This window comes from Diospyros lotus, chromosome 1, assembly GCF_014633365.1.
Source record: "Diospyros lotus cultivar Yz01 chromosome 1, ASM1463336v1, whole genome shotgun sequence".
In the NCBI taxonomy this organism is placed as follows: Eukaryota; Viridiplantae; Streptophyta; class Magnoliopsida; order Ericales; family Ebenaceae; genus Diospyros; species Diospyros lotus.
The window spans coordinates 25489548-25502208 of NC_068338.1; the positions used below are offsets into that span (position 1 = coordinate 25489548).

The window sequence follows — 12661 nt, forward strand, 5'->3', positions numbered from 1 at the left end:
GTTAAATAGTCTAATTTGGACCCAAATAAAATCCGAACAACATTCCAAGAAAAATTAGAAGGTGGTTGGATTAAAAGATTATTTTTTGGTATTAATTTTTTGTACGTCATTTTTTTTTTTATAATTCTTGCAGTTAACTAAACTCTATTTGGACATGTAATAACTTTATTTTAACGTTCAAATTTCAGTTGTTGCATGTCAATTAAGTTTGATGTAGATTGTGTGTTTTATGCAAAACTCTAATTAATTAATGGTTAAAAAGAAAAAGTCATAGAATAATATGGGTTTAAATGTAAAATTAAAAAAAGTTCTTAAATTGTTAAGAGAATAGCTTGTTGCGGCTTTTTTTTTTTTTTTTTTTTATTTAGGTTTTGAGTTTTGTCTGATTAGTCTGCAGACGGGCTTTCTCTCGAACAGTGAGTCTATGCACACACAAAACAAAATATTCAGTTTACATCTTTATATGAGATAAATATCACCATAAAAATTTAATTTCTAATACTCTTTGTTCCAACTTTCTTTCATATATTGATGATGCTCTTAATTAGTTGATCTGTTGAGGGTATATAATTTGAAGAGTAGTTTGCTTTTTTAATTTTTACACCATAATTTAATTGTGTACGTTAAATTGTATTCTTGCTTTCTATTTATGCACGTACGTTAACTTATTACTCATACTCAAAACTGCACGATCGGTAACGTAGAATTCAACGAAAGATCCCACGTTTGGTTATGTTTAATTTGATTTATTTATTTAACTTTGACAATAAAAGGTCCCACATGGACTTGCATCTTGCTAGCTGCTATATGGATGCAAATGGAAATTATCTTTCAGACTGAAAGGTACAAGTTCTCAGGCAACCGGGGCTCTGCAAGAGCAAGCAAAGGACTAGCCCGGGACATATTATCAGCGGACTCTTTCAAGTCGATCTTTGAAATGTTGGGTGGCAATTTGAAAGTGAAACCTTGAAGAAGCCTAGCCATCAACATTGTAGTCATGACGGATCCTAGGGTGACACCAACACATCCACGTCGTCCAATGCTAAATGACAAAATGCGCAAGTCCGGGTCATTGAGCCCCACCTCGGAGCCGTCTTCTGTCAAGTGGCGCTCCGGCCGAAACTCGAGCGGCTCCTCCCAGACCTTAGGGTTCCGGCCTAGTCCTGGGCGACTGAGCAGCACATGGCTCCCCTTTGGGATGAAGTAGCCAGCTACGGTTGTGTCGGCAACAGAGACATGTGGGACATTAAAGGGTGCCAAGGGGTGGAGGCGGAAGGCTTCTTTGATGCAAGCTTTGACATAGTTGAGGTGCGGGAGATCTGATTCTTGGACCAGCCTTTCTTTTCCCACCACTCTGTCCAATTCCTCAATGGCTCGTTTGAATGTTTCCGGTTGGTTTAACATCTCAGCAAGTGCCCATTCCACGGCGTTTGATGGGTTGTCCACTGTTTCTATCATCAGCTCCTGCCAACATGGATTAGCACATAGATTGAGAATCAGTACAGGTTATTATAAATGGTCTTGTTTATTGCAAATGTATTGTAAATATTCATCTAGGCAATAAATATGAGCATATATTAAGGAATTAATCCGGCCCTTTTATATAAGTAACAATCATAACCTTAATTTCACCAAATAGGGTTGATAACTTGAACTTAATTTATACTTTAATCCATTAATTTCAACTAACATCCATGTTCTTTTTAAAACCTTCATGTTATCCTTTTTAAGAATTAAATTTTTGTTGTCAATTTCTTCCTTTTCTGTGTGTTCTTTCCACTCTTTGGCGAGTACAACTTCCGAATTTGGGGAGAGATACTTACCACAATCTGAGCTTTGATTTCTTCAACCGAAAGTAATGGGCTACCATGTGCATTTTTTAGGGTAAGAAGCACATCAAGCAAGTCTTCCTTCTCTTCCTTTGTACCCGTTTGCCATTCTCTGGACCTCTCTTCAATCAGTGGATCTTGGTATTTCCTGCATGTGCCAACGGCCTTTCTCATGATCTTCTCATGGCCGTCCAAGTCTAGTTTGCCTCGCAACCATGGAATATAATCCGAGATGCAAAACGCATAGAGATAGTTAAGAATGGTGAATAGAGCATCGATATGCTCTTCTTCCTCCACTCCGGGCCCGCCATCTTCCTTTCCCTCCCCGAAAAATCTCTTCCCAAAAATCATCTTTCTTATCACATTTCCACAGAAATGTTGCGTTGCGACTCTGATGTCCACAATACCACCGATCATGGAACTTTTACGAGTTTGATTGTACACAAAGCGGATAAGGTGATCGGCTTCTTCGACTCTCATATTATGGAGCCATCGAAATCTCGCCGGTGAAAGAACTTCGGAGACAAGGACTCTTCTCATCTTCTTCCATTGATCTCCCAATGGCGTAAGAGCCGTTGTAAGATATTTGCTTGTCAACTCTGCCGATAAGCAAATCGGCCTGGAAGAGAACACAGAATCATGCTTTTTCAAGAATTCGCAAGCGAGTTGAGGAGAAGTGACGGGAATGACATGAACATTTCCCAGGCGGACACAGATTATTTCAGTGTCCAGTTCCTCCATTAATTTGTGTATCCACCGAAAGGTGGGCTTGTTTGTGAGCATCTCCGGGAGACATCCAACGATTGGCCATGGTTTTGGCCCCGGTGGAAGCGAGGCGGCCTCGTTTGATCTCTTGTTTCTCTTGGCTTTGTGTTTGTGAAAGATCAGAAAAGCCAAGGCCATGAAGAGAAAAGTCGAGCAAATGAAGAAGGAAGTAGTTGAAACGCCGTCACCATTGCCTGCGCGGCTGCCGGCCATTTTAATTTGGGAAAGATGGACAACAAAATTTATCTGCTATATATTGCTCTTGCACTTAGCACTTTGCACCCTGCGTCCCGAGAATAGCGCGGGCTTCCTTTATATACAAGTTGCGGAGCGCCGGATTTACTAGAGTGACAGCACGTATTAACTTCTTGAAATCACAGTCGAATCAAGCCCACTCATCCAATAGGAACAACATAAATTGGACCGTCAATTTCCTTCACTCTTCACCGACAGGAAGCCATTCGCCCTTGATTTGGATAGCGACCTGTGGATAAAGCCCAGCCGATCAAGTGGGTGAGCAGATGATATAAAAGACAACAACGGAATTGCATTACCATGCAAACCTGCTTTTTAAGTTTTATACATATATCCCATTTCTCACGTTGGTCGATGAACCTTCCTTCAACGACAAGTAAAAACATTATTTATAAGCATACATTTTATTTTTAAATAATTTTTCTTTTCTGTGTTAAACATTTTACTGATTGATGAAATATTTTAAAACACGATAGATTCATTATCAATTATAAGATTATATTTTATAACTAAAAATAAGATGTGATAAATAAATATTGTACTCCATTAAATATCACTCTAACAATTAAGTGATACGCATGCTCACTAACATGATAATTTTCTATCATCATTTCATCTCCTTTTCTAAACATAAAGTTTAGTGATGAATTTTATGTTTTTAGTGATGGATTTTTTCGTCACTAAAATTCATTTTTCTTGTAGGATCGGTTTCTTCTTTGTTTCTCTTTCTAGTCTCCCATCTTTCTATCTATCTGCATTTCTTCAACTCCATCTTGTTCTGTAACTATGTCACCTCAAATTTAATAGCATCTCCGATCTTTATCTCTCTATCCAACTACGTCTCCTTAGCTCTCTTTCTCTTCGTTGTTGCTTGATTTTGAGGACGAGAAAAAATGTGATTCTTCACAATTAGCCATGTATAGTATCCGAGTAGCTTTGACTTTGGCCTTTTCCTTCTTTCCCTTCCTTTTCAATCCTTATCTTATGCTATTAGCTATTCTAATTGTCTGAGTAAGAGTTTGTAGCTTTGTTAGATAGATAGAGAGAGCTGAAGAAATGTCACCAAAGAGAGGGAGAGGCAGTTGAGGGGATGTAAAAGAGATAGAAGAGACGCTAAAGAAGACACAACCATAGAAAAAGAGGGAGTTGAGGAAACACTGTTGGAGAGATAGACGAAGATGAGGAGACGTCGAAAAACAAAAACTATCCCATTTCATGTGTGTTTTACTTGTTATACAGGTTTTAAATGAATAATTCTATACAATTTACTGACACATTTAAAACCACGTAAGAGGAACAACATAAATTGGATCATCAATTTTCTTCACTCTTCACCGAGAGGAAGCCATTCGCTCTTGATATAAACCTCGGCCGATCAAGTGCTTTTTAAGTTTGATACGTATCCCATTTCTCACGTTGTTCATGAACCTTCCTTTAATGCCGTTGGAAACAAGTAAAAACATTATTTATAAGCATACATTTTATTTATTTTTATTTTTTCTGTGTTAAATATTTTTACATTATAAAACACGATGGATTCATTATCAACTATAAGACTATTTTGTAATTAAAATTAAGATGTAATAAATAAATATTATCAAAAAATAAGATATGTTTATCTATATATGTATCTTCGAAGTTTATAAAATAATGTTAATTATTATTTTTAGATATAATAAATATAATTATTTTATTTTATTTTTTAAACTAAAATAACTATATTAGTTGATGAAATATTTTAAAATATGATATATCTATCATCAATTAATAAAATTATTCTACTATTAAAAACAAGTAAAATAAATATATATTATTTTTTTGAACCACTAATAATTTTATAAAACACATTTACTTTATACTGGAGGAATGCCAGCCACACCTTTTTAGACACCCCCTTTTTTTTAATACTCTCATCAAAATTTGTGTTTTTCGGGGAGAAATTAAATAATTAAAATGAGATAATCAATTTTATGGTAAGTAAGGTATCATTATTAATTAAGTAAATAAAGTATCAATTTAGAATTGCTAACAAAATTCTGGTTTTTAAGAAAAATATGTTAGCATTCCACTATAGTCTGTAGCTTCTAAAAAATGCTTTTAATATGCATGGTTGTTAGATTCCCGATTTTACGGGTATGATTTTACGATTTTGAATTTGAATCGCATTCAATTTTACGATTTTATATGTCAAAAACCCTCTTACAATTTTACGATTTTAACAATCTTAACTGTATGTGTTAAACCAATGATTACAAAAATAACATCTATCAAAAATTATATTAAGAAAAGTGTTTGTGTCTAATACTATATATTATCGTTTATATTATCGTTAAGTATACGTTCTATAGGGATTGATGGGGTAATTTTGTGTGTGTGTATTTATTTATTTAGGGTGTTCGAGTTTCGCCTGACTAATCTTTAGGAACGAGTGATTTTCCCCCCTAATGCATCCCAAGTAAATTCAGATAAAGATATAATTTATACATATTCAAATTTGAACATTTGGTGCAATTTATGGAGAACTTGATTTTCAGCTTTATTATTATCTTTCAGTCATAATTCTACCCTTCAAGTAGTCGCATTGATTCAAATTTTGATATTTTATGTGAAATTTAAAGTGTTTTACTGCATCATGTTCATAGAGACTATTTTTTTATATTTATTTGTGTTTATAAATCTGATCTCCAATATTTTAACTGCCTTCGGCTTAGGCGGCAATAATAATAATAATAATAATAATAATAATAATAATAATAATGTATAAATCTAAATCGTTTAGTCATGACGCTGTATTATAGAGTGACGAATAGAGGAGCGCGATGGTGACGTGGGGCAAAACCAAAGTACTTGTGGAAAAGGACAGCCGTTATTGGATTGGAACATGGGACAGGGCCCACATTTTTGGAGTGGCAAACATTTTTGTTCACTAAAACGTGAATACCAAAAATCCAAGGTACCACTTTGACTGGGCCCACCTATTTCTAATTTCTTTTTGTTTAATAAATTAATTTTCAATAACGTGTGGAAGGCATTAAAGTTGTGGGTCTGCTCCTTAAATTGTTTCATAGCACGTGAAAGGTTGATGATTTTGCATCCGCAAGATGTTTATTTTTGTTTTTGAATTTTTATGTTATTTTTCGTGTGAAATTATAATTTGTTTATAATTTTAAATGTGTTCTTGAATTATATAAAATTACTCTATTAAACACCAATTCAATAAGTGATACGTACCAAAGTTGATATCTCCTCAACTCTTTTTTTTTTCTTTTCTTTTTCTCTTTGGCTGCATCTTCTCTAACTAGGGTTGTCTTAATAATATTTGTGATTCTAGACAAGAGTTAATTTAGTGGCCCTTTAATAATATAAATAAATATTAAAAATTATTTAATTCTTTGTTTACTTTTTGAGGTACAAAATTACTAATTAAATTTTTGTATTCAAGTCTAGAAAACAAATCATTTTCAATTGACAATATAAATAAGAGAAAAGGATATGAAAATGTAAAAATTAAATAAGTAAAAAAATGTGAAGAATTTATAGTTAGGTCATGCAAATTAATAAAATTTCATTGATTTATTTATTTTTTTCTTTAATACTTAGGTCAGTGCAGATTCTCCAGATGAAATTTTTGTCGTCTAAAAAATCATTTTATTAAAATTGTATTCTTAAAATAATACCATTTCTTATTTTTTTTTTCGTTGCATTACTAGTTTACACCTTATTATTCATTGCTTAATATTAAAAAATGATATGTAGAGTTAGAAAGTTTGGGACTTTCTTGTTTAAATGATATTTTACCATATATTATTTAATATTAAAAAATGATTTGTGGGTTTGGGGAGTTGGGGTCTCATCGTTCAAATAGAATAATAAAATAAATAAATCATAAATTTAAAGAAAATCATCGTAAAATAAAATTAGTAATTTTGTATCTCAAAACATAAAAAAAAATTAATTACTTATTAATTTATGGCCCACCTTCATGGGGCCATGGGCATAGGCCTTAATGGCCTATTGAAGGAAAATCAAATGTACGATGGTATGGGTGAAAATAAAATTTTTAACGTATATCAGATACAAGTAACAGAATATAATGTACACGCTATACATAATTTGGTATTTAAACAACATGCATATTTAATAATTGAATATAAATAAATGTATATTTGTTGCTCGATAAAGCGACGGAGTATAGAAACGATTTTTGTTCAGAGACTGAATCAACCTCAAATAAAAAATAAAATCCCCTTTTTTGGGAATAATATTTTTCTCTAAACCTACACCAACCCTTACAATTAACATGAAATTTAAAATATAATACATAACTTCAAAATCATTCAATTAATCACATAAAATAAAATTAATGTCGACCACAATCTTCACCATGTTTTGAATATGGCTAGTACATAAAACCAATACGTGTAATATTGATAGCAACATTAAATTCTAAAATGAAAAGTTAAAAATTGACACAACGAAAATGTATCTCGAAGTGTCTTTCTTGTTTTCTTCTTTTGCTGCTTACGCTTTCTTCCTCTACTACTTGTGCACGGCAAGAACCTGGAAAAAAAAAGTCAACACAAATTAAAAAAAGAAATAAATAAAATACTTTTTGAACTCAACTCTTTGATGGAAAAAGAAAGGGTCATGCATACATACTGAGAGAATTACTCTAGTAATTCTAATAGAATTAAGATCCCAAAGCAAGAAACTTGAAAAATTTTAGTCTAGGATATATTAGAGTTGTAGATTAGAAGTAAAAGCCAAAAATAACTTCATCTATATTATTACTTGAACCAGCAGTTTAGGCTATGGAGAGTTTCAAGTTCAGTATGGTTAAGTAGATAAAACAAAAAATAAGAAGAAAGCAAAAACACAATCTATGTTTAGAAATTCCAAAAATGAATAACACCCTAAGTTTAGAAGTCCTAAACCTAGATTTCTTTTATATTACCTAAAGTTTTACAGAAATTTCGGTAGAGTCCCCCCTGTAAATTGGACTTAGCCAACCTGTAAAGGGACACCACATCCACATCACAACTAAAGACACCTAATCACACTCATCCAACATCTCAACAACCACCAAATAATTCAAGTTTCAATCCCCAACTCCACAACAATAAAAATATTAACCAACTAAGTAAATAACTTAGTCCAAATGGAAGATTTGGATCCAACCAAACCAAAACTAATTTATTCAAAATTTTAGGATTAAACAATTAAAAGAATGGGTAAATAAATGAATGCAATACACCATCAAATCACTTTACATTATTTATCTCAACCAAGACTTCATGATTAAACATCTTTTGTGCTCCTCCTGTTTTACATTATTTATCTCAACTACCAATATTCACAACACCACTAATTCCAACATATACAATACACAATTGAAGAATTAACAATGTGAAGAAGAGGAAAAGGAATAAGATAGCATTCAAATCACTTACCATGAAAAATTATTTGGTAGAGTCAAAATCAGATCCAAGTAACCTCTTAAAAAGGAGATCATGTTGCTCTAACTTTGCCATGGTAGTGTTCAATTGTTCCCGTTCTGCTTCAGATTGTCTAAGGGCCTCTTCCAATTCCAACATTTTTTGTCTATTTGAGTTTGTTGTTCTTGTTGGTTTTGGTCCATATCCGAGTCCCTTGATATATCTTGACTTTGTGCCAAGGACCATGTCACAAATTTCAGATGGACTTAATAAAGTACCATCAGCAACTGATTGAGTAAGAAGTTCTTTGCATTTCATTATGCAAAAGTATAAGAATTAGAATGCTGAAACCTCAAAACTTATGTAATCAATTATTGAAATTAGAATGTAAAATTGTTATCCAAAGAAGTAACTTACATAATTTGCTTCTGCTGCTGGATTCGTCCATCCTTTCCCTTCACTATAGTAAGTGCGTTTATAAAATGTTATTCGATCACATTCCTCTCCATCAAGCTCGTTCAAACTCTACATGTTTTTATATCAATAAGAAAAAGTTTGTTGTACAAAGGATATATATTGAATAATAAAATTAATTCTTACAATTTCATTTCGAAGAGTGACAAAGGCTCGTGAACCTTGGTTGTGAGATGTAATTCTTTTTTTCCTATTCTCCTTATTCTTCGCACATCTTTCCTGTACAGGAACAAAATCATATGAAATACCAAAAGGAAAGTGGAGAATTTGAGTTTGAACATTAAGGCGATACACACCCGAACCTTGGGGCTCGACCAATATGCACAAAGATCATCCCAATTCTCTTGGGTAAACCTAGCAGGTTTGTTTTGTTTTGCTTCTTCTAATGTCTTAAATTTTTGAAAATGCTTGTGAAGATGATATCTTTGATCCCTACTTCTATTCTTCAATATATCTTCCACTTTTTTTCTTACATCTTCTTCTCCTATATCAATAATGTCCAACCTCATCTAGAAAAAAAAGTAAAATAATTTAAGTTATTACACATATAATTGAAATAACCTAAATTAAAAATTAAAAAAAAAAAACAAAATGGTGATAGTTAAAGATAAAAAAATAATTGAGTACAAGTTTACTTACATCAAGCCGGTCATATGCAAAAGTTAAATTATCATGATTGTTTTTAAGATCCTTCCACTTTGTTGGCATGGGCAAAACGTCTCGAGCTATAATACCAAGCTCACTTGATAGCTTTGCAGATTCAATTCTATCAACTGGTCGTCCTTTATCCATGGAAATATGTATAGGCATTTTTTTCTTAATTATTTTGTTAATCTTTCTTAAGCCCTTGCCTTTTGTCAAACCTCGGCCTGTACTAGTTGCATTAGAAGTGGAACCTACAATAGACATCACTATTTAAGTAGATATAAAGCAAAATAATTACCATATTACAACCACAACTTAATGTTTTAGAAATACCAGTATTGTCTGATGGAGTCAATGGAGTGCTACCAGGTTGAGGACCATCTGTGTAACGACCCATTATTGGGTTTAGAATTTTAGAATGATATATTAACTTATTTTAGTTATTATATAAGTTGAGCAAATTTGATTCTTAATGTTGAAATAGATCTATGGGCTTGTATGTATGGGTTTAAATTAAATGGATGTGATAATGAGTTGGGCTTCAATTTATTTAAGGCAAATGGGCTAAGAGTTGGGCTTGGGCCTTTAAGGAAATAGAAGATGGGCCATTTATTTGGGCTTAAGCCCAATACAAAAAAAAAAAAAAAAACATCCACCATCTACGCATCATTACTTCCCAACTCCCCTTTCTTTTTCTTCTTTCACCTTTTCTTTCACTTCTTCTTTATTGTTTTTCACTCCCTCTTTTACTTCTCCTTTCTTCTTTCACTCCTCCTTTTACTTCTTCTTTTTCCTTTTACTCCTACTTTCTTCTTTCACTTCTTTTTTTACACCTTCTTTTTCTTCCTCTTTATCTCCTTTTCTTCTTCTCCCTCCCGACTTCTTCTTCTTCTTCTTATTCTATTCTTCTTCTTCTTCTTCTTCTTCCTCATCTGATACGCATTCTTTTTCTTCTCTACTACTTCTATTCTGTTAAATTTTCTGTGGCAATTGGAGCTTCTATGCGGGTGCTTCATCTTGATTTATTCATCCTCAAGCAAGTATCCTTTCTTCTTCTTCTTTTATTTTTCTCCCCTTCCATGTGTAGCATCTCTATTAAATTTTTTCTATCTACATAGTATAAAATTCCTAAATATTGTGAGTCTATTTGATGTCTCAAAAGGGGTTTCATTCACCCCAATATTATTCTGTGAATGGCATTTTTCACCTCCATTATGATGGGAGTTTGTTCACCTTCATTGCTCATTGTAGTGTATTTATTGGTATATCTTATATGTGAATGATGTCTGGATAATTAATGTCTATACCCGAATGTCCCATGAAATTGTGGAAAAATATCAAGTTAATGTGTGAAAAATTCGGATGCTACAGTACCATATAGTACCTATACAGTATCTCAATACAGTACCTATACAGTATCTCAATATAGTACCTATACAGTATCTTGATACAGTACCTATACAGTATCTCAATACAGTATCTCGATACAGTACCATACAGTACCTATACAATATCTCAATACAGTATCTCGATACAGTACCATACAGTACCTATACAGTATCTCGATACAATACCATATGGTATCTCGCTATAGTATGATACCGTATTCGTACAGTATACATACAATATCTTGCTATAGTACCATACCGTATCCGTATAGTACCCCGCTACAGTACCCATCCGAAAATTTTTATTAATATTAATTAAACATTTACTTAATGTATTAGAGCGATTGTATGGTGGAAAAATAACAATTTTTGCCATAACATTCTTCAATGGTATTAAATGTATATTGAGAACGAGAATTTAAATTTTACATTGCTGGTAAATGCATACATGATGCATACATGTACATGATGCTCATATATATATGTTCTTAGCGTACTTATTATTTTGCGCGGAAATAAAGGGTACCCTAGGAGCGCCTGACGCGGGACGAGGTGGCCATAGCCCGGCAGGTTGTGCTCGATACGTTATGTGTTGATTTACTGATATGATGATTAACGCATATTTTGCATCGTGGCTTATGAGCCTATGGGATTTATACTTATGATGTATGCACTTGTATGATTATACATGAACAAAAATTTGAAATTTATAATTCTATGAGATATGATTTCCGACTCATATAATTGAATATTGATATGAAGTCATTGTACACTCCTCTCGGTGTCATCATGATTTCTCTTTCTTCATACTGCTCCTTTGTACTAGAACTTGCTGAGCCTTGTGGCTCACTTGATCTTCTTATGCCATTCCAGGTAAAGGTAAAGCAGTCATTAAGGGCGAGTCCAGTGGGACTACAACCCAAGGGTAGTGGTGTACAGAGGCACTCAACTCGGAGATCCTAGTTGCGTTTTGGTGAGGTAGATTGATGAGATTTTAAATTGTTGTTTTACATTAGAGCCTCATATTCGGTTTGTATGGCCTAAGAGCCTAGATGTATCAACATTGGTTTGTAACGAAAGTTATTGATATTTCGCTGCGTGAAAATAGATAAATGTGTGTGTTTATTATGAGGTATTGTTCTATATCATCCTTGTGATGACCTCCTTTCGAATGTCCTATGCTAGCGGGCACATTCGGGAGTGGGCCCTTACAGTTTTGGTATCAGAGCGATTAGGTATAGGAGTGAGGAGAGTCTCTGTACACTTAGGATTGGTGGGTAGAGTAGATGTGTGTTTAGTAGTCTAGTGAGACTAAGTTAAGATGGAGTACTAAAAGGTCTTTTGGTTGTACAGGAAATGAGTGGACGTCGAGGAAGGCCACCGACACGCGCCCGAGGCAACCGGGCAATTCTTGCTCCAGGTCCTGATCCCATTCCGGAGCCTGCACCTGTACCTAACCCTACACCACCCCCAGCATCGCCTACTCCTACAGATTCAGTGGCAGAGTTGCGCCAAGAGGTTAGTGAGTTGAGGGGCACGATGGCTTCCATGTTGAGGAATTTCGAGGAATTCATGGCCCATCAGGGCAGGCCAGGACAGGCGCCGCCGGTAGCAGGGAATGAGCCAGTCTTACAAGAAAATGTTAGTGGTCAGACGTCGAACCCAGTGCAGCAGGAGGTCGAGCCTCAGGGTATGGATGGTAATGCTGGCAGTCAGTTGGTGAGGAACTTCATGGCACTCAGGCCATCGGAATTCAGAGGGGGAAACGACGTTCTGGTTGCAGAAGAGTGGCTGATGGCAATAGAGAAACATCTGCGGACCATAGGATGCACTGATGCACAGAAGGTACAGCTGGCCACATACCTACTTC

At 34.2% G+C, this 12661-nt stretch overlaps 1 protein-coding gene across 1 annotated transcript; it reads right to left on the reverse strand.

The window, feature by feature from the left end:
- Positions 1-725: 725 nt before the first annotated feature.
- Positions 726-2865, reverse strand: LOC127787892 (tryptophan N-monooxygenase CYP79A68-like). Its single transcript, XM_052315962.1, has 2 exons — positions 1824-2865; positions 726-1464 (listed from the first exon to the last, which is right to left on the reverse strand). Exons 1-2 carry the CDS (start codon positions 2805-2807, stop codon positions 832-834), a joined length of 1617 nt encoding a protein of 538 aa, XP_052171922.1. The 5' UTR covers positions 2808-2865; the 3' UTR covers positions 726-831.
- Between the last annotated feature and the right edge of the window lie 9796 nt (positions 2866-12661).

Excerpts from the sequence above, each read along its gene's own strand:
- LOC127787892 (XM_052315962.1), bottom strand. The coding sequence starts at position 2,807 with ATGGCCGGCAGCCGCGCAGGCAATGGTGACGGCGTTTCAACTACTTCC. Across the intron at positions 1,465-1,823 it reads AAATCAAAGCTCAGATTGTG|GAGCTGATGATAGAAACAGT; the intron begins GTAAGTATCTCT and ends CCATGTTGGCAG.